At 43.9% G+C, this 26,469-nt stretch overlaps 1 protein-coding gene across 1 annotated transcript in view; it reads right to left on the bottom strand.

Moving 5' to 3' along the window:
* Positions 1-689: 689 nt before the first annotated feature.
* The window catches only part of dpp6a (dipeptidyl-peptidase 6a), a 1,248,500-nt gene continuing 1,222,720 nt past the window's right edge, over positions 690-26,469 (bottom strand). Inside the window, exons 24-27 of the mRNA XM_041184706.1 lie at positions 24,844-24,902; positions 14,002-14,074; positions 3,014-3,087; positions 690-2,260 (exon numbers count right to left, since the gene is read on the bottom strand). Coding sequence (XP_041040640.1) covers positions 2,114-2,260; positions 3,014-3,087; positions 14,002-14,074; positions 24,844-24,902 — 353 coding nt within the window. The 3' untranslated portion in view covers positions 690-2,113. The remainder of the gene's footprint in view (positions 2,261-3,013; positions 3,088-14,001; positions 14,075-24,843; positions 24,903-26,469) is intronic.

Raw genomic sequence — 26,469 nt, 5'->3', positions numbered from 1 at the left:
CACCATCCTCAATAAGATGGCAAGTGCGGATGTGGCCAGTTAGGAGGCCTCCTGGAAGGGGTGGGGTTGAGAACCCCCCCCCACATGGGGTCTTAACACTTGCTGGAAAATCCAGCTCTTAAGTGGTTCCTTTGGCCAATCTGATTTTATGATTGGTATCATTGTAGTTTATTCTTAAAAAGAGAGAGCTCATGCAAAGGGTTGACACTCTGCTTCCCACTTGGGAGTGTAAATTTGCAAAATTAGTCATTTACTAAATTTGTGGACAAAACGCTTAAAAAATATCCATAGAGATGATTTCAAAAGAACGTGTCCACATTGTTAATCCTCTGAGTACTAAATCAACTTTTTTGCACCATGAATGACTTTAGTTTTCACCCTCTTCCCACCCTCAATTATTTTCAGTTATTAAAAAATGTAAGCAATGACATTTTTCACGAATCACAATATTCATTATGCAAGGACTACATGGTAGCTCATATGTAAAATGCTTGGGAACACTTATTTATTTCACCATTTTCTTTAAGAACATTTACAAAACATTGATGATTTGGTAACTGTTGTCCATCTACCCCAGTCACATTTGATGGCTAATAATCAAATTGGATTTTACAATTAATCGGGGGGGTTGGGGGTTGGGGGGGTGGGGGGTGGGGTGAAATTGGACAATGAATGCTGTTTCTGTGAGATGCAGAGAACCAATCTTCCCAAATCAATGGATCTTTCAATTGACTGGAATTTGCAATGCGAACAGCAGCACTCAGAGGATTAAAGAAATGTTAGCGAACACCAACATAAGTTCAGTGAGAAGTGTGAAGGAGATGGAGAAGGCGAACCTGTTGACACACGAAGCTCTATAGACAAAAAGTATACATAGGCATATTTATGAAGAAAACACATTCACATTGCCAGAAAATAGCGACACTGCAACCGTACACTTAAAGCAAGCACTTCATAATCATTCCGGAGATGGTGAGATGTGTTGCCATGCACAGATGAATCTTATAAGACTGGCACAGAAATACAAAAGAATGACATTTGGAAACCTGTAACATTATTGTCAGCAACTAGGATATACATTCATTAAAGTAACAGCAAAGGATGTGCCAACTCTGAACATTGCAGTTGACCTTCAGTTTTACTGTTGGAATGGGTTGAACTGAAGATTCGCAAGTCAGTTAATGAAAATGAATGCATACCTTTGCACACACAAACAGAAGAGACAAAAAAAGGAGAAAAATGATGTTCAAATAAAGAGGAGTGGCAGTTTGGTTTATTCGGCCAATGCAGCGCCACATTGGGTAAAACCAAATGGTTCCAAGCTGTAGAATTACAAGCAAAGTCTTCATTATGTACCATCATAGCAATGGCCCTGCTTACTGTGTAGAGGGAATTGGAGGATAATTGCAAATCTCCATGGTCCAGCCAATACCTTAGAGTTGGGAATGGAGGCCAGAACAATTTATACAAAATATAGTGAATTAAATATTTCTAGGGCAATGCAGCTGACTTAAAATCAAGGCAGGGAGGGTATGCAAAGTGACAACTGAAATACAAATAATGGAGGTTCCACTGCAAGTCAAAGTATTTTGTAGTTGTTGAAATATTTGTTGTGCTATAAAACTACTTGCGCAGTTTGGTTTCCACCTGAAGCCATGAAATAACTTGAACGTTTGCTGACATACTGGGGTTTGTTGTTGTTGATATCTAGGTGACCCTGACAGAACATTCGCTGAATGTGTGGGCAAATCTTCTTGATCTACTTGACCTCCGCGCCTGCTGATGCTCCCCTTAATCATCCATTAAGTGTATTTTTGTGATGCCCCCATCACATGAGAAATTACAAAGGTTGACACCACTTTTTTTTGGGGGGGGGGGGTGTTGGGAGTTGGGGTTTGGGGGACAGGGATGTCAATTACATCGGAACAGTCAACCACTTTGATTGTTATTTTCATGCTGGAGATTCTTCCGATGAGGACGCAGTGATGTCGGTGAAGCAAGCAGTTACTGCTCTTAGTCTTTGTAACATGCTAACATAACACTGTTCTGAAAAACAAAATCAGTTGTATTTTATAAAAGAGATGTTTGTGCTTGGCAAGCCGCTCAAAAAAATTTAATCATCCTCTTCCCCCTCCACTTCTGTTTTTGCTGCGATCTTGTCCGGGGACCTGAAGCATTTCTCAAAGAACCTGACAATCGATTTGTGCAGGTGCAGCCGAACTGCGGTATTTTCCATGTAATGACCCTCATCGGGATATATCTGTAAAAGAGTTAGTTTCACATATAAGTACCATAGAAACGCACAGCAGCCAACATATGACCTGCTTTGACATCATTATATAAATACCAGGAGTTGTTAATGTCTGTGACATGCCCAAGGTGCTCCACAGGAGTGTTATTAAACAAAAGTTGACGGCAAGAAATTTAGCCCAGATTTTATGTCAAAGACATAAAGGTTATCAGTGGTCACTGTTAATAAAACCAAAAGGGACAGAATTTCTGGCAACCGCGTAGAGCAACCCAGTTTGTCTCACTCCCTCTCTTGTTCCCCCATATTTCTGCAATGTTTTTCTCCTCCAAATATTTATCTAATTTCTTTTTGAAAGGCACTACATAATCTCTCTCCACGGCCCATAGGCAGTCATTCCAAACCCTAAACACTCGTTGCATAAAAAATGTTTTTCCTCTGGTTCTTTTTCCAATCAACTTCAACCTGTGCCCTTTGGTGTTCAACCCAATCAAGTTTCTGCTTAATTACCCTATCCAAACACTTCATGATTTGAAACACCTCTACCAAACCTCGTCTTAGTCTTCGCTGCTCCAAGGAGAACACCTCAGGTGGTCCAGTCTATCCATGTATGTAGTAGCAATATTACTGGACTAGTAATCCAGAGCACTGGACTAATAATTCAGAAAATCCCAGCACAAATCCCGCCATGGCAGTTTGAGAAGGAACAGCACCCTTTTTTTAATACAAAGCAGCGACCTTGTAAACCGCGCAAAGATAAAGTACCTGCAAAGAATAGTTAGCCTTTGCATTGATTAAGTGGGTTATAAGGTCTGCTGTATGTTGGAAATGGACAGTTTCTGTAAAAGAAAGAGACAGTCATGAGATTAAAAGGGAAAACAGACTGTAAACCCTGAAAGCTTAAATTCAGGAAACAAATTGTGGAATAAACAGCAGGGTTGAAAAGAGAACAAAGAAATACTGAGGAAGGTCAGCAATTAAAACATTAATTGACTTTTAGGACTACATGAACAGGAGTGAGCCAGTCAATACCTCAGATCTCTTCCCCCAATCAATTAGATTCTGGTTGTTGTGTATCTTACCTCCACTTACCCACCTTGGTTGCACATATCTGAATAGCCTTACCTAATAAGTCTATTGATCTCAGTCTTGGAATTTTCAATTGACTTATAGCCTTAAGAGAGTTTTGGGGACAGAGATCCAGATTTCCACCACCTTTACTGTGAAGAAGTGCTTTCTGATATCACCCATGAATGGCTCAGTTCCAGTTTTAAGATTTTGTTCCCTAATTATGGATTCCCCTACCAGTGTGAATGGTTTTTCTCTCCATATCCCATCAATTTCTTTAATCATCTTAAACACCTCAATTCTATCACCTCTTAACCTGGTGCATTTTTCATGGCAGCGCCTCTGCCACTTGCCAACCAATCAGCACTCTCTTCTCATGCAGTGTAAATTGTTGTAACTTTTTGCATTTTGGTATTCTTGCAAATTGTCCTGATGAGTGCAAAATGAAAAGCTTTGACAGCATGTGGCTTTTTTCAGCATTACTCAAGTTCTGTACTACCAACTGACTATTTCTATACTCTGTGGAATAGAAGTCTAGTCAATATAATATCACCTCATAATTTAACTCTTTTGGCCCTGCTATCATCCTGGTGAACCTGCATTGCATCTTCTCAGAGTCCAATACTTCTTTTCCAAGATGCAGTACCCAGAACCTTCCTCTTTTCAATGCTGAGCAACCTATTGTACATTTTCACTGTGCTCTATTTTTTTAAATAGAAGACCTTTCCCTCATCTGTAAAAGAAATATAACATCGTTATTTCTGACTTCAGTTCAGTGTAATTTATCATTTAATGAGCTGCTCCTCAATACTAACATTCAATGACTTATGGTATCTCAAAGTGCAGCCAAATGCACAGTGATACGGCAAAGAGCTTGGGTGGGATTTTCCACACCCACCCACCACTGGGATCTTCCGGTCCCGCCGCAAATCAATAGACATCTGGCCCACGATGAGGCCAGAAAATTCCGGCCTTTATCTTCAAGTGACTGAAACTTCTGTAATTGTTTTTTATTTGGATGACATTTTGCTTTTCTGAGCAAACAGTCAAGATGTAATTTAATAATTGCCTACTGCATTTGAGTGTCATTGAGTAGGTCAAACACTTCTGAACACTTCAATGCATGACTTTAAAATGCTCACTTCTAATTGCCTTCGATCATCTCGTTCATTCATATCTCATAAAAGAGCCATCTAGAGAGTAAACATGGCCTTGAGGTCGATTGAGACGATTCCCACAACAAATTCAGCCTGCTTCGTTCTAAGTAGGGCAAACACAGAGTTCGAGTGCGCAACAGTTTAGTATTTAGGTTCCGGTGTACCCAAAGCCAGTTCACCCAAATAATGATGGGGGAACATCTGGAACCAATCTTGCTTAGAGATGCAAGCAAGATTCGACACTGGGGCTGAACACATTAACATCTAAATGCTGGTTAACTTTTTCATACTAATATCCCAGCTGGGAGCTGTGTCCACAACGACTGTAGGTCACCAACAAGGCTATATTGTTGTGGGCCCAATTCTCCACCCTCACCCTGGTAGCCTGACTCCCTGCTGGGAGGGTAGGATTGCGCAGTTACTCAGCTAACAGAAAGATCTCGGTCTCTTTCCGAACACGGCAAAGATCAACAATAGAAGTAGTCCTGGGAACTCTTTAACCTGGGTGGTAGCACCCAACTACAGTTGCACTGCAATTGGTGTAAAACCCAGATGATATGGGCCTACCCAACCTAGGAGTTGTTCATGTGATTCTTATCATTATTACAGTTCCCTGTTAGACCACTGACCTGACTTATGCAATCTTACAGCGCAGAAACAAGCCACATAATCTGTCAAATCTGTGGAAGGAGAATTTCTGCGGGACTTCCACCTATTCTCCTTGTAACCTTAGTGGAAGATCCACAAATACATCAGAGAAATAGTGTAAATGTTGTTTCGCTGGCCTCTCTGCCAACCTTCTGATGATATTATTGGAGGGGTGGGTGAATTAGAAAACCCCTGTGGAAATTCTAGGCCTTTCGGTCCATCACACCTGTGCTGGCTCTCTGAAAGAGCTATCCAATTAATTCCGCTCCCATACGCTTTCCCTTTGTCCTGAAAATATTTCTTTTTTAAGTAGAGATCTAATTTACTTTTGAAGCTACAACTGAATCTGCTTTCAACCATTTTGCCTGTGCCACCTCTTTGAAAGAGCTTTCCACTTAGACTCACTCAAGTCTTCTTTCACCAGAGCCTTTTCAAGTATTCATCCAATTCTCCAGCAAAGGTTACTATTGAATGTAAAGACAACTCTCCCAATTATTTTTGTAGTAACTATCTTAACTTCATATCCACCTCTTTCTCTCTCACCAGTAGAAACAATCAGTCACTACTGATATCAACATAACACTTTACCATTTTGAGGACCTTGATCTGGTCACCCCACCCACCCCCCTGCCTCACCCTTCTGAGCTCTCCTGAAAATAGCCCTAACTTCTTAAGTCTCTCTTCACAACTGTAGTCACTTTTGCCTGGTAACATCCTTGTTAATCTATGTTGTACCCTTTCTATAAAGGGATGCCCAGATCCGAGCACTATACTCCCACTGTGGCCTTACTAATATTTACTTGTGAACTTCTATATTTTCTGCTCTTTTTGCTCTTTTACAGCCATATCTACTTGCACTTCCACCCGAAATGATTGTGCATTTGAAAATCAAGGTTCCTCTTCTCCGTTAAAAATTATACCACTTGAGATGTATATTGTTGAAAAGGGAAACACGTTGCTGAAGCTTTTCATCTTGCACTCATCAGGACAAATGCAAGAATGCCAAATTTCAAACAATCATAGCAATTTATACTAAAGGGGAAAAGGGTGCTGATTGGTTGGCAATTCGACTCTGATTGGCCATGGCGTTGCCATGAAGAAAGCAACAGGGAACTATAGGCTCCCCAAGTTCCTGGGCAATTCAAAAATTGATTGCTAATAATAGGAAGAGCACAAAACAAAAACAGAATTACCTGGAAAAACTTAGCAGGTCTGGCAGCATCGGCAGAGAAGAAAAGAGTTGACGTTTCGAGTCCTCATGACCCTTCAACAGAACTGAGTGAATCTTAGGAAAGGGGTGAAATATAAGCTGGTTTAAGGTCAGCGGGTGGGGGGGGGGGAGAGAAGTGTGGGGGGTTGGTGTGGTTGCAGGGACAAGCAAACAGTGATAGGAGCAGATCAGCAAAAGATGTCACAGACAAAAGAACACAGAGGCGTTGAAGATGGTGATATTATCTAAACGAATGTGCTAATTTAGAATGGATGGTAGGGCACTCAAGGTAAAGCACTAGTGGGGGTGGGGTGGAAAGGCTAGCAGAGCATAAAAGATTTAAAAACAATGGAAATAGGTGGGAAAAGAAAAATCTATATAAATTATTGGAAAAAACAAAAGGAAGGGGGAAAAAACAGAAAGGGGGTGGGGATGGAGGAGGGAGTTCAAGATCTAAAGTTGTTGAATTCAATATTCATTCCGGAAGGCTGTAAAGTGCCTAGTCGGAAGATGAGGTGCTGTTCCTTCAGTTTTCATTGGGCTTCACTGGAACAATGCAGCAAGCCAAGACATGTGGGCAAGAGAGCAGGGTGGAGTGTTAAAATGGCAAGCGACAGGGAGGTTTGGGTCATTCTTGCAGACAGACCGCAGGTGTTCTGCAAAGCGATCGCCCAGTTTACGTTTGGTCTCTCCAATGTAGAGGAGACCGCATTGGGAGCAACGAATGCAGTAGACTAAGTTGGGGGAAATGCAAGTGAAATGCTGCTTCACTTGAAAGGAGTGTTTGGGCCCTTGGACCAGTGAGGAGAGAGGAAGTGAAGGGACATGTGTTGCATCTTTTGCATGGGCATGGGGAGGTGCCATAGGTGGGGATTGAGGAGTAGGGGGTAATGGAGGAATGGACCAGGGTGTACCAGAGGGAATGATCCCTACGGAATGCTGCCGGGGGGGTGAAGGGAAGATGTGTTTGGTGGTGGCATTATGCTGGAGTTGGCGGAAATAGCGGAGGATGATCCTTTGAATGCGGAGGCTGGTGGGGTGATAAGTGAGGACAAGGGGGACCCTATCATGTTTCTGGGAGGGAGGAGAAGGCGTGAGGGCGGATGCGCAGGAGATGGGCCGGACATGGTTGAGGGCCCTGTCAACGACCGTGGGTGGAAAACCTCAGTTAAGGAAGAAGGAGGACATTTCAGAGGAACTGATTTTGAAGGTAGCATCAACAGAACAGATGCGACGGAGGCGAAGGAACTGAGAGAATGGGATGGAGTCCTTACAGGAAGTGGGGTGTGAGGAGCTGTAGTCGTGGTAGCTGTGGGAGTCAGTAGGCTTGTAATGGATATTGATGGACAGTCCATCACCAGAGATTGAGACAGAGAGGTCAAGGAAGGGAAAGGAAGTGTCAGAGATGGACCATGTGAAAATGAAGGAGGGGTGGAGATTGGAAGCAAAATTAATAAATTTTTCCAAGTCCCAACGAGAGCATGAAGCAGCACCGAAGTAATCATCAATGTACCGGAGAGAGAGTTGTGGAAGGGGGCCGCAGTAGGACTGGAACAAGGAATGTTCCACACACCCCATAAAGTGACAGGCATAGCTGGGGCCCATACGGGTACACATAGCCACACCTTTTATTTGGAGGAAGTGAGAGGAGTTGAAGGAGAAATTGTTCAGTGAGAGAACAAGTTCAGCCAGACAGAGGAGAGTAGTGGTGGATGGGGATTGTTTGGACCTCTGTTCGAGGAAGAAGCTAAGGGCCCTCAGACCATCCTGGTGGGGGATGGAGGTGTAGAGGGATTGGATGTCCATGGTGAAGAGGAAGCGGTTGGGGCCAGGGAACTGGAAATTGTTGATGTGACGTAAGGTGTCAGAGGAATCACGGATGGAGGTGGGAAGGGACTGGACAAGGGGAGAGAGAAGGGAGTCAAGATAATGAGAAATGAGTTCCGTGGGGCAGGAGCAAGCTGACATGATCGGTCTACCGGGACAGTTCTGTTTGTGGATTTTGGGTAGGAGGTAGAAGCGGGCCGTCCGAGATTAGGCGACTATCAGGTTGGAAGCTGTGGGAGGAAGATCTCCACAGGAGATGAGGTCAGTGACAGTCCTGGAAACAATGGCTTGATGTTCAGTGGTGGGGTCATGGTCCAGGGAGAGGTAGGAGGAAATGTGTGCGAGTTGACGCTCAGCCTCCGCGAGGTAGAGGTCAGTGCGCCAGATAACAACAGCACCACCCTTGTCAGCGGGTTTGATGACAATGTTGGGGTTGGACCTGAGAGAACGGAGTGCAGTAAGTTCAGAGAGAGACAGATTAGAATGGGTGAGAGGAGCAGAGAAATTGAGACGACTAATGTCGCGCCGACAGTTCTCAATGAAAAGATCAAGAGAAGGTAAGAATCCAGAGGGAGGGGTCCAGGTGGAGGGAGAATACTGGAGGTGGGTAAAAGGATCCGTTGAACGGGGAGAGCACTCCTGCCCAAAGAAGTGAGCCCGGAGCCGAAGACGGCGGAAGAAGAGTTCAGCATCATGCCGAGCCCGAAATTCATTCAGATGATGGCGTAAGGGTATGAAACTAAGTCCTTTGCTGAGCACTGAACGTTCAGCGTTAGAGAGGGGAAGGTCAGGGGGTATAGTGAATACACAGCCGGGGCTGGGATTGGAAGATGGGGTGGGGACGGAGGGACAGGCAGGGGTGGAGGGTCCTAGATGGGTGTTGGTGTCGATGAGTTGTTGGAGATTGCATTCCTTAGCACTTGAGAGAAAGAGAAAAAGTTTCTTGTTGAGGCGTCGGATGAGATGCCACCAGCCTCCGCATTCAAAGGATCATCCTCCGCCATTTCCGCCAACTCCAGCATAATGCCACCACCAAACACATCTTCCCTTCACCCCCTCTGGCAGCATTCTGTAAGGATCGTTCCCTCCGGGACACCCTGGTCCACTCCTCCATCACCCCCTACTCCTCAACCCCCACCTATGGCACCTCCCCATGTCCATGCAAAAGATGCAACACCTGCCCCTTCACTTCCTCTCTCCTCACCATCCAAGGGCCCAAACACTCCTTTCAAGTGAAGCAGCATTTGACTTGCATTTCCCCCAACTTAGTCTACTGCATTCGTTGCTCCCAATGCGGTCTCCTTTACATTGGAGAGACCAAACGTAAACTGGGTCTGTCCGCAAGAATGACCCAAACCTCCCTGTCGCTTGCCATTTTAGCACTCCACCCTGCTCTCTTGCCCACATGTCTGTCCTTGGCTTGCTGCATTGTTTCAGTGAAGCCCAACGTAAAGTGGAGGAACAGCACCTCATCTTCCGACTAGGCACTTTACAGCCTTCCGGACTGAATATTGAATTCAACAACTTTAGATCTTGAACTCCCTCCTCCATCCCCACCCCCTTTCTGTTTCTTCCCCCTTCCTTTTGTTTTTTCCAATAATTTATATAGATTTTTCTTTTCCCAACTATTTCCATTATTTTTTAAATCTTTTATGCTCTGCTAGCCTTTCCACACCACCCCCACTAGAACTATACCTTGAGTGCCCTACCATCGATTCTTAATTAGCACATTCGTTTAGATAATATCACCATCTTCAACGCCTCTGTGTTCTTTTGTCTGTGACATCTTTTGCTGATCTGCTTCTATCACTGCTTGCTTGTCCCTACAACCACACCAACCCCCCCACTTCTCTCCCCCCACCCCCCACACACATACACCTTAAACCAGCTTATATTTCACCCCTTTCCTAAGATTCACTCAGGTCTGTTGAAGGGTCATGAGGACTCGAAACATCAACTCTTTTCTTCTCTGCCGATGCTGCCGGACCTGCTGAGTTTTTCCAAACAATTCTGTTTTTGTTTTGGATTTCCAGCATCCGCAGTTTTTTGTTTTTATCTTATAGGAAGAGCACAGACCCGCCTGCATGTGCAAAATCCAAACAAAGGGCAGAACCATCCCAAATTTGCATTAAGTGCGGTTAGCCGCCGGCCGCGATGGCAGGTTTTCACACCATATCGTCCCAAACCCATTGCATTATTTATGCATTCCTGGAAAATCCATGACGCCCGCCTCACCATCACCTCGCCCTTCACACCAGTGCCATATTTAAAATCCAGCTGCGTGCACACATCTCACTGCTTCCAGCCCACAGCTACTTACAGGGATGATGTCCACAAAAGGCAAAAGACTACAGCTCCCAGGTTTAATGACGCATCACTACAACGCCATTTGGATGTCGTGGAGGCCCACCACAATGTCCTCTGCCCCTGTTCTGGCCGCAGGTTGGGCAGCGGCATCACCAATCCAGCATGGCAGGTGGTGGTCAGTGACAAAGCTGCACAGAAGAGGTTGGCCATCCAATGAAGATAGAGGATGAATGATCTCATCTGTGCAGCCAGGGTATGGCAACCATCTCATCACTCTAAACTCAGACCTCAAGTCCATCACACATTCACTGGCATCTCACTCACTGCCAGCTCAAGGGACATCACCACCCATTCTCACACACATACCCTCATATCTCCATCTGGCCTCATCTCTGCTGGAGACTGACTCCTCAGGCCTCACCATCTTGAGGCCACTTGCACAGGTCAACTTCTGCCCCCACACACACCCTGAGTTACCCTCCTTCCCCAGTACAGCTCTCATCCTGCAGCCTCTTCCCTTGCTTGAGGCCAGTTCTCCCCCTTCCCCAAGCAAGCCTTAGCCCTGCAGCCATTGAAAAACCATCCACTTATGGCTGATCTGGTAGGTAGACACCTGCCGTGAGCTCCCCTAAAAGTGACATGGTGCTGTCTGTGAAGCCTGCTGACAGCAGCAAGGTAGGCAAACAAACCTTGAAATCCTGAGCGAAGTGCAGCCCGCCAGGTGCACATCGCTTCTGTGCTGCTGTGAAACATGTCGACGTGGGTGGACGACCCAGTGATGGAGGGGACCTAATAATAATATGCTGATGTATTACAATGAGGTTCCGATGGCGGGACACATGGCCCGCCATTAGCAGGCTAAGCAGACAATCGCTAACTGGTTTCATGCTGTCGGGAAACCAATTGCGCCACATTGTCCACTCACTGAACATGCCCGAAGCTGGCGGGCATGGAATATCCCAGCCGAAAAGTCTGCTGTTAGACATGATTCTGCAATTAGACAGCACTTGCTGAATATTCTTGAATGCACTAATAGATACACTAAAAACTAATTTAAGATAATCAGTTGAACTCGTAATGTGGCTCATTTTTGCTTTACATTCATCTTACATTCATATGCAGGGACCCATTCTCTGCAAACAAAAGGAATATGCTCAAGCCTTTTGCCTTTTTTGAATTACCCAGGAGTTTGGCAAGCCTTTAGTTCCCCATTGCTTTCTCCATGGCAATGCCTCAGCCAATTAGAGTCAATTTGTCAACCAATCAGCACCCTTTTTTCCTGTGGTATAATTTTTTGTGATTGTTTGAAATTTGGCATCCTTGCATTTGTCCTGATGAGTGCAAGACAAAAAGCTTTGGCAGCATGTCTCTCGTGTCAATAATATTCAAGTTTTATACCTACTGAGCAACTACTTAAGATGTACTTCATTTTCCAATTCTTACTTTCAAAATATATTGCTTCACAGTTTTCTACATTGAACTGCATTTGACATTTTGTGCCCATCTATGTCTTCTGGCATCCAATTGCAATCCTTGCTGCAGTTGGGCATATTCCATCACCCCTCCAGATCTGTACATTACACATGGAGCTGGTCGCATGATGAAAAGTTGTTGACCTAAAAGGTTAACTCCTGTTTCTTTCCCTACTAATGCTGTCTGACCAGCTGAGTGTTCCTACCATTTTCTGTTTTCATCCCGTACTTCTTAATGCCCCTTTAGAAATCCCTTTTGTTGCCCATTAGGGATTTGTTTTTGTTAATTTTACTTCTTCTTAGCTTTATGAATCACCTTTTTTGTATATTACAAATTTTAATTCTAGTTAGCTTTAATTTACATATCCATGAATCCCAGCATTTCATACACTATATTCCGTTGATAGAGCCTGCTTGGTTTTACCTTTTCCAATCCTACTGTGCAAAATGAACTGCAGAAATCTTAATGCAGACTGGGGCAATATGTCCACCTGACAGCAGCAAAATAAATTCAGCACTTCAGAGACTCAGCTGGACTTAATAACAATAAAACAGTCAAATAGTACCCCTTACAGATGAAGCATTGTAGTCATGATCTATACTAATCCTGCAAATTTGAGAGAATGTATGGCAAGTAAAGCCTTAATGATTTTGCAAGTGCAGCAGTTTATCACAGGGTACCACAAGACTCTCGAACACATTGCCAGAAAGGGTGGTGATTCAATAATGACTTTCAAAAGGGAATGGAACCTTAGTAAGAAAAAAAAACATACAGTGCTATGGGGAAAGGTACCGATTGGCAGCTCTTTCAAAGAACTTGCATAGGCATGAATTTGTGCTGTATCATCCCATAAGCACTTTTGACTTCATGCTCATAACACTCACAATTCCTCAACTTCAACATCACCAGAAAGGCAAAAAAATTTAGTTTTCTTTGCTGATGCGCCATTAGGTTTATCTGACACCTATCTGTTATAAAACTGCACTTAGGCCTAAAAGTCTAAAAGTCCCTTGACTGTCACTTTAAAGGATCTTTTAATGATGATTCTCACAGCCTGACATCAGAAAGTAGTTAACAGCCTGTATGCTCTTTAATCTGTTTTCCCTAGACCAATCTCAAGCTTACAGATTCAGTTAAAATTGGAGTCAGCTGCTGGGTCAAGAGGAACTGGTTTAACAACGTAAGTATTGGACATCCATCTCATGGTTGCTGGACTCTTGAACCCTGAAATTATGGGGAGGTGGAGAGGGTTTGAGGAGTGAATGTCCTGGAAAAATTAACAGAGGGGGCCGCATAATACATTTCTTCTTTTGTTTCCTGCCCGGGAATGGCGAGGGAGGGGGAGGTTGGGACTTGGGTGAGGGGACGTCACCGATCATGGTCGCAAGGAGAGGTGGCCTAGGACAGAAGGGAGGCTGAAGGCTTCATTGAGGGGATGCAGTGGGTGGGGAGGGGGAGTCCTCCTGTTCCTCTTGGCCCACAAGGAGTGCTGTAAAAAGCACCATCTTGCTGGAGCTGGTAGCTCCCACATACTTCTGGTGGGTTTCCTATGCCCGTGTAATCAAACTTTCAGTCGGACAGTGTGTTTGCATGACATGTTGTTCTCCCTCTCTGTTTTGTCGTCAAGTGGCAGCAAGTGGATTTGCAACTGTGGCTGGCGCACAACGTATCTTGATTGTGTGACCAGGGAAAGCTAAACATTTTCCCAGAGGAAATTTATTTTTTTAATCCCCCTATTTTGACCCTTGCCTTTAATTTCTCCCTTCTCTTCAAAATGCTCTTCTTGGCCCCGTGGAAAACTACGCCTGAAGCTGAATGAGCTAACTGCAGAAGAATATTGTGCAAACTGGTCGTTTGCATTTGGGCCTCTAAAACCAACTGGTAACCAGTTGAATGTCAACTGCAACAATATTGGAACATCCCGGCTTCAACTGAGGTAGCTCAGCATGGACCAATCACCATACAGTGAGCAGAAGTTTCACCTGAAACCCTCAATCATTCCACAAAAATCCTCCCGCACAATTTCAGATTGTCACTGGGATGTTACGGAATTAGGTTCTTACCATCTGCAGTTCCATGGATTAGCAACAATTCCTCCTCTCGAAGTTGTAGCACTCGATATGAAAATTCAGACACCTATAAATTAAGGAAAAAAGGCCCTGTTAGTGTTAGATTAGACAGCACACCTATGATTACTGATCATGACATTAAAACCATTTATTTTAAACCGGTAGATATTTTATTCTAGTCAAAGCAATGGAAATTAGGGGAGGCGGTAGTGCCGTGGTAATATCACTGGACTACATACGAACACACAAAAATACGAATTAGGAGCAGGAGTAGGCTGCTCAGTCCTTTGAGCCTGCTCCGCCATTCAATAAGATCATGGCTGATCTGAATGTAACCTCAACACCACATTCCTGCCTTCCCCCAATAGCCTTTCACCCCGTTGTTTTCAAGAATCTATCTTGCTCTGCCTTAAAAATGTTCAAAGACTCTGCTTCCACTGCCTTTTGAGGTAGGGAGGTCCAAAGGCTTACGACCCTCTAAGAGAAAAATATTCTCCTCATCTCTGCCTTAAATGAACGATCTCTTATTTTTAAACAGTGACCACCTAGTTCCAGATTGTCCCACAAGAAGAATAATCCTCTCCACATCCACCCTGTCAAGATCCCTCAGGATTTTAAAGGTTTCAATTAAGTCGCCTCTTACTCTTCTAAACTCCAGTGGATACAAGCCTAACCTGTCCAGCCTTTCCTCATAAGACAGCCAGCCAATTCCTGGTATTAGTCTAGTAAAACCTCTCTGAACAGCTTCTAACGTATTTACATCTTTCTTTAAATAAAGAGACTAGTATTGTATACATTACTCCGGATGTGGGCTCACCAATGCCCTGTACAACTGAAGCACAACCTCTTACTTTTGCAATCAATTCCCCTCACAATAAATGATAACATTCTATTAGCTTTCCTAATTACTTGTACCTGCGTACTAGCCTTTTGTGATTCATGCATTAGGATACCCAGATCCCTCTGAATCTCAGACTCTGCAACCTCTCACCGTTTAGATAATAAGCTTCTTTTTTATTTTTCCTGCCAAAATGAACAATTTCACATTTGCCCACATTTGCCAGATCTTTGCCCACTCACTTAACCTATCTATGTCACTTTGTAGCCTCCTTAAGCCCTCTTCACAATTTATCTTCCTATGTTTCTTTGTGTCGTCATCAAATTTGGCAACCATTCCTTCAGCTCCTTCGTCCAAGTCATTTATATGAATTGTAAAAAGTTGAGGCTCCAGCACCGATCCCTGTGGCACACCACTCATCACATCCTGCCAACCAGAAAAAAACCCATTTATGCCTACTCTCTGTTTCCTGTTAGCTAGCCAACCTTCTATCCATGCCAATATATTACCCCCTCTACACCATGAGCTTATTTTCTGCAATAACCTTTGATGTGGCACTTTATCAAATGCCTTCTGGAAATCTAAGTACAGTACATCCACTGGTTCCCCTTTATCCAAAACACATGTGACTCCTTCAAAGAGCTCCAATAAATTAGTTAAACATGATTTCTCTTTTACAAAACCATGTTGACTCGGACTGATTGCCTTGAATTTTTCTAAGTGCCCTGCTATAACATCTTTAATAATTGCTTTCAATATTTTTCCTATGACAGACATTAGGCTAACTGGCCTATAGTTTCCTGCTTTCTGTCTCCCTCCCTTTTTGAATAAAGGAGTTATATTTGCCATTTTCCAATCTAATGAAACCTTCCCCAAATCTAGGGAATTTTGGAAAATTAAAACCAGTGCATCAACTATCCCACTAGCCACTTCTTTCAAGACCTTAGGGCGAAGTCTTGGACCTGAGATTTGTCAGCCCGCAGCCCCAACAATTTGCTCAATACCACTTCCCTGGTGATTGTAATTTTCCCAAGTTCCTCCCTCCCTTCCATTTCCTGATTTACAGCTATTTTCAGGATGCTACTTGTGTCCTCTGTAATGAAGACCGAAGCAAAATACACTTTTAATTCATCCGCTATCTCCCTAGTTTTCATTATCAAATCCCTAATTCTATAGGACCAATGCTCACTTTGTTAACTCTTTTATTATTGAAATATTGAAACTCAAACAATCTGTCTTAATATTACTAGCTAGCTTTCTCTCATATTCTAGTAATCCAGAGGCCCAGGCTAATCTCCTGGGGACATGTTCAAATCTCACCACAGCAGCTGACGGAATTTAAATTCAATTTAAAAATCTGGAATTAAAAAGCTCGTCTAATGGTGACCACGAAACCATTGTAGATTGTCATAAAAACCCATCCGGTTCACTAATATCCTTTAGGGAAGAAAATCTGTCATCCTTACCTGGTCTGGCCTACATGTGACTCCAGACCCACAGCAATATGGTTAACTCTCAAATTCCCTCTCAAATGGCCTAGCAAGCCACTAAGCTGTATGAAACCGCTACAAAGTCTAAAAGGAATGAAACTGGAATGACCACCCAGCATTGACCTAGGCACCGGAAATGACAATGCCAAACCCAGCCCTGTTGACCCTGCAAAGTCCTTCTTACTAACATCTGGGGGGGATTGTGCCAAAACTAGGAGAGCTGTCCCACAGACTAGTCAAGCAACAGCTTGAAATTTTCTGGAAGGTATGATTCCTTGAGTATGACTATGTCCTAGACACCACCATCACCATTCCTAGGTATGTCTTGATACATACCAGAGGAGGCAGCATAGAATCGGGAGGGAGTTGCCCTGGGATTTCTCAATATTGACTCCGGACCCATGAAGTCTCATGGCATCAGATCAAACATGGGCAAGGAAAATCTTGCTCGTTACCACATACCGTCCGCCCTCAGCTGATGAATCAGTGCTCCTCCATTTTGAACACCACTTGAATGAAGCACTGAGGGTGGCAAGGGCACAGGATGTACTCTGGGTGGGGGACTTCAATGTCCATCACCAAGAGTGGCTCAGTAGCACCACTACTGAACGAGCTGGCCGAATCCTAAAGGACATAGCTGCTAGATTGGGTCTGCGGCAGGTGGTGAGGGAACCAACCAGAGTGAAAAATCTACGTGACACCATGCTCACCAATCTACCTGTCGCAGATGCATTTGCCCATGACAATATCGGTTGGAGTGACCACTGCACAGACTTTGGGGAGAGAAGTCCCGTCTCCACATTGAAGATATCCTCCATCATGTTATGCAGAACTATCACTGTGCTAAATGCAATAGATTGTGTCGATCTGGCAACTCAAAACTGAGCATCCATGAAGGACTGTGGGCCATCAACAGCAGCAAAATTGTACTCGAACATGATCTGTATCTTCATGCCCTGGCATATCCTCCACTCTTCATTCCCATCGGGCTGGGGGATTAATCTTGGTTCAATGAAGAGTGCAGGAGGACATGCCAGGAGCAGCACCAGGAATACCTTAAAATGAGGTGTCAACCTGGTGAAACTACAACTACAGGGCTACAGGCATGCCAAGCAGCAGAAGCGGCATGCAATAGGCAGAGCTAAGTGATTCCACAGCCAAACGATCAGATCTAAGCTCTACAGTCCTGCCACATCCAGACATGAATAGTAGTGAACAATTAAACTTCTCACTGGAGGACGAAGCCCCACAAGTATTCCAACCCTCAACGATGGGAGAGCCCAACACATCAGTGGAAAAGACAAGGCTGAAGCATTCACAACAATCTTCAGTCAGAAGTGCCGAGTGGATGATCCATCTTAACCTCCTCCTGAGGTCCCCAGCATTACAGATGCCAGTCTTCAGCCAATTCAATTCACTCCATGTGATATCAAGAAATGGCTGAAGGCACTCAATACTGCAATTCCAGCATAGTACTGAAGGCTTGTGCTCCAGAACTAGCCGCACCCCTAGCCAAGCTGTTTCAGTACAGTTGTTCCAGTACAGACGCAACACTGCTATCTACCTGGCAATGTGAAAAATTGCCGAGATAAGTCCCTGTACACAAAATGCAGGACAAATCCAACCCAGCCAATTACCAGCCCATTGATCTACTCTCAATCATCAGCGAAGTGATGGAAGGTGTCGTTGACAGTGCTATTGAGCAGCACTTACTTAGCAATAACCTGTTTACTGAGGTTCTGTTTGGGGTCTGCCAGGTCAGCTCCTGACCTCATTTCAGCCTTGGTTCAACATGGACAAGAGAGCCGAATTCCCGAGGTGAGGTGAGGTGAGAGCAACTGCCCTTGACATCAAGGCTGCATTTGATTGAGTGTGGCATCAAGGACCAATAGCAAAACTGGAGTCAATGGGAATCAGGGGGAAAACTCTCCACTGGTTGGAGTCATAAATAGCACAAAAGAAGATGGTTGTGGTTGTTGGAGGTCAGTCATCTCAACCCTGGGACATCACCAGAGGAGTTCCTTAGGGTAGTGTCCTAGGCCCAACCAACTTCAGCTGCTTCATCAATGACCTTCCTTCCTTCCATCATAAGGTCAGAAGTGGGGATGTTCGCTGATGACTGCACAACATTCAGCACCATTCGCAGCTCCTGAGATACTGAAGCAGTCTGTGTTCATATACTGCAACACCTGGAAAATGTTCAAGCTTTGGCTGATAAGTGGCAAGTAACATTCACGCCACACAGGTGCCAGGCAATTGTCACCTCCAACAAGAGAGAATCTAAGCATCTCCCACTGCCATTCAATGACATTACCATGGCTGAATCCCCGACTATCAACATCCTGGGGGTTACCATTGACCAGAAACTGAACTGGACTAGCCATATAAATATGATGGCTTCAAGAGCGGGTCAAAGATGGGAATTTTGAGGCGAGTAACTCACCTCCTGACTCCCAAAGCCTGTCCCCCATCTACAAGGCACAAGTCACAAGTGTGTTAGAATATTTTCTACTTGCCTGGATGAGTGCAACTCCAACTGCACTCAAGAAGCTCCATACCATCCAGGTTAACGCAGCCTGCTTGATTGGCGCCCCATCCACCGTCTTCAACATTCATTCCCTCCACCACCAATTCACAGCGGCAGCAATGTTTACCATCAATGGGATATACTGCAGCAACTCACCATGGCTCCTTAGGCAACACCTTCCAGTCCATGACCTCTACCACCTAGAAGGACAAGGGCAGCAGGTGCATGGGAACACCACCACATGCAAGTTTCCCTCCAGGTTACACACCATCCTGACTTGGAAACATGTTGCCCTTCCTTCACTCTCACTGGGTCAAAATCCTGGAACTTCCTTCTTAACAGCACCGTGGGTGCAGGTACACCACAGGGACTGGAGTAGTTCAAGAAGGCAGCTCGCCACCACCTTCTCAAGGATAACTAGGGATGGGCAATAAATGCTAATCTAGCCAGCAATGCCCACATTCCATGAACAAACGAAAAAAATTTAATCTAGTACATACTGAAAAGCATACATTCAATTACTGATGTTCTAAAAGCTAAAACATTAACTCGGTTTCTCTTTCCACATATGCTGTCAGACCTGATGAGTATTTTCAGCACTTTCTGCTATTATTTCAGCTAATTAGTGGGGCATGTGAAGAAAGGATAAATTTACATTTGTACAGCAACCTATCACCTCTTCAGGATATTCCCAAAACACTTCAGCATCAACAAAGTGCTTTGAAGGCCTACAACAGCTAAAGGGATTTTTTTTTGCACAGGAGATTCTTGGAAGTGCAAGAAATTTAAAGGATACTACCACTAATTCTGTTGCTGGAGCAAATAATTGTTATGATCGAGCTGATGTTAATAGTGGACAAGTCAGATCCCAGAGTGAAACCTGGCTTGGTAATTGCTAACACCCCTTGCAGCTCCGTTCATTCTTCTGTCCTCAGGCACCTCCTCATATCTCCATCTGTGAGTGTGATAATCACAGTCACCCTCATCCTATTGCCCTTTCATACCCATGGCTAACAGTCACATTCTCTCCAGCTTGGCGAGAGACAGAGTCCTGGCAGGGGAGAAGAGTGAGGTTCCAGTGACAGGCACCTTGATGACCACTTGATGACCATATGTGCCCATCTGGGGAGGTGGTGGCATTGTCATATTGTCGTTGGATTAGTATTTCAGAGACCCAGGGTCATGTTCGAATCCCGCCATAGCAGATGGTGAAACTTAGAATTAAACATCTGATGATGACCACAAAACCATTGTTGACCCATTTGGTTCACTGATGCCCTTTAGGGAAGGAAATCTGCTAGCCTACAGGTGACTTCAGGCCCACAGCAATGTGGTTGACTCTTAACTGCCCTCTGAGCAAGGGACATTTAGGGATGGGCAATAAATGTTGGCCCAGCCAGCGTTGCCCACATCCCTTGGATGAATAAAAAAATTCTGCTCCACTGAGAAGGAGGTCTTGTTCCAGGAGGGCTCACATGTCAGCTCCACCTGCTGTGAAAACCTGAAGCACTGGTGCTCAGACATGTCAAAAGAGCTGATCCTCTGCCAGCAGGCCCTGTGTTAGAGGTCTCACCTCCTTCCAGTTGGATTTTGTGTCCATCCCTTCAGCCCTAAGGGAGCTGGTGCTCATGCTGCTGCTGGTGTGTTTTTTTTAATTCTTTCATTGGATATTGGCATTGATGACATCCCTAATTGCCCTTGAACTAAGTAGCTTGCCACAGGATTTCAAAGGGCAGTTAAGATCAACCACATTGCTGTGGGTCTGGAGTCACATATAGGCCAGAACAGGTGCAAATGGCAGATTTCCTTCCTAAAGGTCATTAGTGAACCTGATGGATTTTTGCGATAATCGACAATGGTTTGGCAGTCACCATTACTGAGACCATCAATTCCAAATTTAATAATTGAACTTAAATTCCACCAGCTGCAGTGGTGGGATTTGAACCCTTCTCCCCAGAGCATTAGCCTGGGCCTCTGGTGTTGCTGTTCCTTGTCAGGGGCGGAAGGTAGAGTGCATAAGCTGCTGTCATGCTGTGATGATGGCTGGCTGCAGGAAAGTGCAGCTGAAGGTGATGGAAGTGGTAAATAGGTGACGTGCCTTCCAAGCAATTTGCAATCACTGATCACACAGCGAAAGCATTCCCTGTGAGAACAAGTGGTTTAAAGAGAGGCCTCTTACCTGGCCATGGCTGGAGTTCTTCAGTGTAATTTGTGTAACCTGTTTGTTAGTTTCACTGAAGAAGCTCTTCCTGCTATGCACTTGCTTTGGTGACCCTGATGACTTACTGACAGGTCAGCAAACAGGTGCCATGGTTGGAAAATCAATAATTTAGGGTTAAAACAGATCCTAATTGACCCGTAGTACCTTCATTACTTACCTGATAAATCCAAGGAGGTGACGCTCTTCCCTTCAATCCCACCCCACAGAAGCCCAGAAGAGGATAGGGTGATATTGGGATCGATCCCAGTCTGACATCACTTTTAGGGGATTTAACTCCCCAATGTTATGATCCAAGCTGAGATTACTCCTGGATAAGTCTGATCCCAGAGTGGAACCCAGCTTGATAGATCCTAATTTTTATTTTGTTTGTTTAGATATGTGGACAGTAGCTACTGAACAGTCACAGGAGTCAACTGATGAACTTTTATCAAAAGAATAAAACATTTATTCAACAAGAAAAGATGAACTATATTACAATACTCCTTCACCCACAACTATACCTTTACAGATATATACAGATTTGTAAGGATAACACAAATTACAAAAGCTATCTTACAGTCTAGTGTTCACACTAAGTACACAGTCTATGTAAACCTATGGCACCCTGTGGTCAGACACACCACACTCTGAAACCAAGTGACAGATGTCACCTCAACCAGATATTATGGATCTCTCCTCAACTCCCCCCAGATGCTTGTCACACCGTGGACCAACCAGTCTCACTGCACTCCGTCTTTCACACAAGGGTTTCCAATCTCCACTCTCCAAGGCCTCATCTTGGAGTCTCCTCCCAAACTGATGTTTTCACTCAGACACCTTCCACAAGGGTTCACCTCTAGGGTTTCAAACTCTCTTTCTAATGTTCCCCTTTCCTGGTCACCACATGCATTCTCTCTCAACAACTCAGCCTTAACAGGACACCATTGCTTCACATGCAAAGAATTATAGACCTTCAGTTGTCTCTTTGAACCTTCTTGCTTCTTGCAAGCTGTTCTCACTTTAAATCTGAAGTTTGAAGCCTTTTCTCTGCCCTTCACTCTTAACTTCCCTTAACATGACTTTTTCCCAGATTCCTGTCCTTCCTTTTGACTTGAAGGTCTTCTTTGGACTTTCTTTTCTTCCACTCCCCTGGACTTTTGGTGTTTTTCTTGGCGTGGGACTGGCTATATGTCCCCTTTTAGGCTGCTTCTGCTTCACAGCTGCCTTCAAGGCAACTGAACTCAAACAGCTTCCAAAACAAACTGCTGTCTTTTTCTTCCATGTGTGTGCCTGTGGGAGGAACCTGCCTATCTGGCCCCATGTTGCTAGGCAACAGCACTGCTCTTCCAACTCTTGTGTGTTTACTTTCACTTTATAGGGGTCGTAAAAGTCTCATTAGAAATGCAAGCAACCTTTTAAAATGGATCTAAAATTCCATTTGACCTTTCTTAACACACAGATACAGAAATACAAATCAAACTGAAACTTTAAAGCTAAAACTCATTCCTAACACCCACAAATATGAGTATAACTTACTTAAACTATCTCTATTTCCTAACACCAAACACATGCAAACCCATCACCGCTTGCCTGGAAAACACACATTGTAGTCAGAAATACTGCATCAAATGTGACTGTCTATTTAGCATACCTGGCTTTATAGTGTTGTAATGATGAATGCCTTTGCTGTGCTGAGGTAAGAGTCCCTACCAAAGATTTATATTGATGCTGTATACCAAACTCACATGGCAGCAATAGTTACCTTTTCTTACACAGTCTTACAGTGCTTTTAAATGTTTCCCATGAAAGTTTTAAACACCTGTAGTCTTTTCCTGCAAATGCCTCTTAAATGATTTTTTTCCATTGTTCCTTTCATTTACTATATCTGCACAATGCAGTCTCCTTCTAGTGTTGCAAGAGTCTGTCCTGTGTCTCACAAAGAGATTGAGTTTTGTGTGGTTGAACATTAAGTGTTTATTGATAACACATAACTATGTACATTTACACAGTTCTGAGCTATCTCCATGCTTACCTCTACACACGTCTCTTACCAGTCCACAACTGACTCTAGTCTCAGGTTATGTGTCTCTTTACATCACAATGTGGGTGGTACTGTTTCCCAGTCCCACATTGTCAATTGTATGCAAATGGAACAACTCACTGGGTGTTCCTTTAAAACAAAATGTCTGGTGCGAGAACCTATGGCGATAGATAAAAGGAAAACTTGAATTTATATAGCGCTTTTCACGGCCACCAGACATCTCAAACACTTTACAGCCAATGAAGTACTTTTTGAAGTGTTGTCAATGTTGTATTACAGGAAATCCAGCAGCCAATTTGCACGCAGCAAGCTGTCATAAACAGCAATATGATACTGACCGGATGATCTTTTCTTTAGTGATGTTAGTTGAGGGATAGATATTGGCTAAGACACCAGGGGCAGAATTTTAAGCTGGGCGTGCGTAAAGCAGCGTGTGATGACGTTGGGCGAGCATCTCTACATCATCCCATGCTCATGCAATATTTCGGTCAGCGGGCGTGCGCATAAGTTGGAAGCGCACCCGCCGACAATTAAGAGGGCAATTAAGCCCATTAAAGTTCCAACTGTCCCCGATTTATCGTGGTCTGTCCAACCTTACGATTGGCGGGCGGGCGAGCGAATCTGCAGGGCGGACTTTGCATTTTTGATGAAACCTCATCCAAGAGCGGCATGAGGTTACCGTTATTAAATATAAACGAATAAAAATGCGTGGACAGAATTTTCATCATGTGTATGTTCAGGTGACTGATTCTGATGCGTGGGCATTTTGTTCCGGATTTTAAGATCTTGATTTTTTGCTTTTCAACTCTTCAGCTCCCTGAGGGCAGCTCTCTGTCCTCTTCCTGTCCCCACCCTGGCAGCACTGAGCATTTCAGCGCGCGTTTCACCCTGGCCGGCCGTTAATTGACCAGCCAGCGTGATATCGCGATCGCGGGTCCATTCCCCGGCTGCTCCCGTGCCTGCACGCCTACCTAAAAATGCTGCCCCGGAGATAACTCCCCTGCCTTTACCTGCACATCAGCAGGCACATAGGCCCTTGGTTTAACATGTCTTTTGAAAGGCATTATAGGTTGAATACAGCTGTAACAGTCAGAAAAAGGGTTTTTCAGAAGTGCAAGCAATAAGTCAGAAAAAATTATTGTGTGCCTTTGATTTATATAATTCAACAAAGTAATATACTTAATGTGACATTCATGATTGCTGGCAGGTACAGTGTTTGCTTCGCTTGCATTCAATTAGCCTCTGACCCCCTTGGGAGCACAGTGATAATACAGTATATCACTGAGCTAAATATTCAAACAAAGTAGATTAATGCTATGGGCCAAATCTTAATTAAATGGTATGCTCCAGAAGTATATAGGCTTTAACAGATGGAATGCTCTTTTTACTTCATTAAACATTTAGTTAGTGGACCGGAATACCGGGAAGGTGAGGAAGTAAAGTTAAAGCAGGAGGTTAGAGCATTAATATGACTGAGAGAGAATTGTGCATTCTTTAGCATTTGGATACATTTGGAAGAATGACTCTTAGTCACCTGTTCCATTATCAAACTCAGACAAAAAGGGATTTGTCCTGGGCCTGTACCCAGGTACACTATCTGAAAAACTGGGTCAACGACTGTAAAAGAGCCCATCTCGATTCTGTCCATTCATATTTAAATAGTAAAAAATCTTCCCTACAGTGTTTAAGAAGACTAATTCAGATAGTCCAAAAACTTAGCGTTGGTTTCTTTGCACTTACTCCGTAACCTCTCTCAGCCCTGTTGAGTGCACCAAAATATCGTTCGGAGAATGCAGATGCTGTGAAGAAAGAGGTGACAGGTCAGATGTGCAAGGAAAGGCTGCACAGCTAAAAGACAGATACAACAAAATCCTACATTTTCTGCAAGTGTTGGAAAGAAGGACATGTTTATATTGTCAATGAAAGGCACCTTAACCAGCAAGACTTTTCCTTTCCATCACTTTTCATATGCTCAAAATTTTTAGCAGATTTAGCCTCTGACAAAATAGTAGGAAGTTATACAAATATGTTACATGTTTGAGCGCTAATATCATGAGTGACAAGTTCTCGGCTGATTTTTTCCATAAGATCGAGGATGGGATGGAGTTAAGGGCAGGAACCCAGCTTCCCTCACAGCTTGGTTGGTACTAGCATCAGTGTCACCTTAGAGGGAGGTGATGGCATAGTGGTATTGTAATCCAGAGACACAGGGTAATGCTCTGGGGACCCTGGTTCAAAGCCTGCCATGGCAAATGGTGGAATTTGAATTCAATAAAAATCTGGAATTAAAAGTCTAATGATGATCATGAAACCATTGATGATTGTTGTAAAAACTAATGCCCTTTAGGGAAGGAAATCTGCTGTCCTTACCTGGTCTGGCCTACTCCAGACTCACAGCAATGTGGTTGACTCTTAAATGCCCTCTGAACTAAGGGCAATTAGGGATGGGCAATAAATGCTGGCCTAGCCAATGATGCCCACATCCCATGAATGAATTTAAAGATGTCTTCAATCTATCCTGACCTCAGCAGGGTTAGTGGTAAGGCTACAACAATTAGTCTCAGTGCTCTGGGATAGGAGGGACACAACCTAGGGCTCATGCTGCTCATCATGATGCAATATTAGGGTTCATTTCAGTGTTGTGGCTGATCCATGAAGTACAGGATTCCCGGGAGCGCCGCAAGGATAGAAAGTTCAGACTCCAGGCTAATAATACAACACCTTTTACACATGTGCTTAGGCTTGTTTTCTTGGAAAATTAAGAGAATTTTTTTGTTTGGTAAGATCTCATAAAAGTTTTTCAGCTTATGAAGAGATGTATCTAGGAAAGTAGTTCATCACAGTGAAGAGTTCAGATGCAGGGGACCCAGGTTTAACATCAGGAAATTGGAAACAAGAAGGGAAGTCAGGCAGAGCTTTCACTTGCCAGATCAAAGGTAATTATAAATGAAAAAGTCCATTTGGCTGATCTAAATTCATGCATCCAGAGAGTTCTTACAGTCTTCCCATTTCAGCATCTAATTATTTTCTAAATGATTTCAGTCTTATTGCCCTAATTAAGGTTCCGTAGAATTTATTCTACATGTTGATCACAGCAGGACTGGGACCAATATCCTCGCAGGGGTATTTTTGGTACTTTGGGGGAAGGTTTAAACTAGAGAGTGGGGGATGGGAACCTGAGTGGGCAGACACAAGAGAGGGAAACAACGTTAGGAATGAAAAATAGAAAGGTAAAAATCAAAAGTGGAAGGCAAAGGAAACAAGGGCTAGCAGCAAATGGAGCCATAGTACAAAAGATGTGTAAAAATGTTTAAAAGGCAAATCTAAAGGCACGGTATCTAAATGCAAGGAGCATTAAGGTGGATG

Source organism: Carcharodon carcharias, chromosome 3 (genome assembly GCF_017639515.1).
Source record: "Carcharodon carcharias isolate sCarCar2 chromosome 3, sCarCar2.pri, whole genome shotgun sequence".
Classification (NCBI taxonomy): Eukaryota; Metazoa; Chordata; class Chondrichthyes; order Lamniformes; family Lamnidae; genus Carcharodon; species Carcharodon carcharias.
The sequence above is the reverse complement of the archived record's forward strand: the minus strand, read 5'-3'. Positions and strand labels throughout refer to the sequence as shown.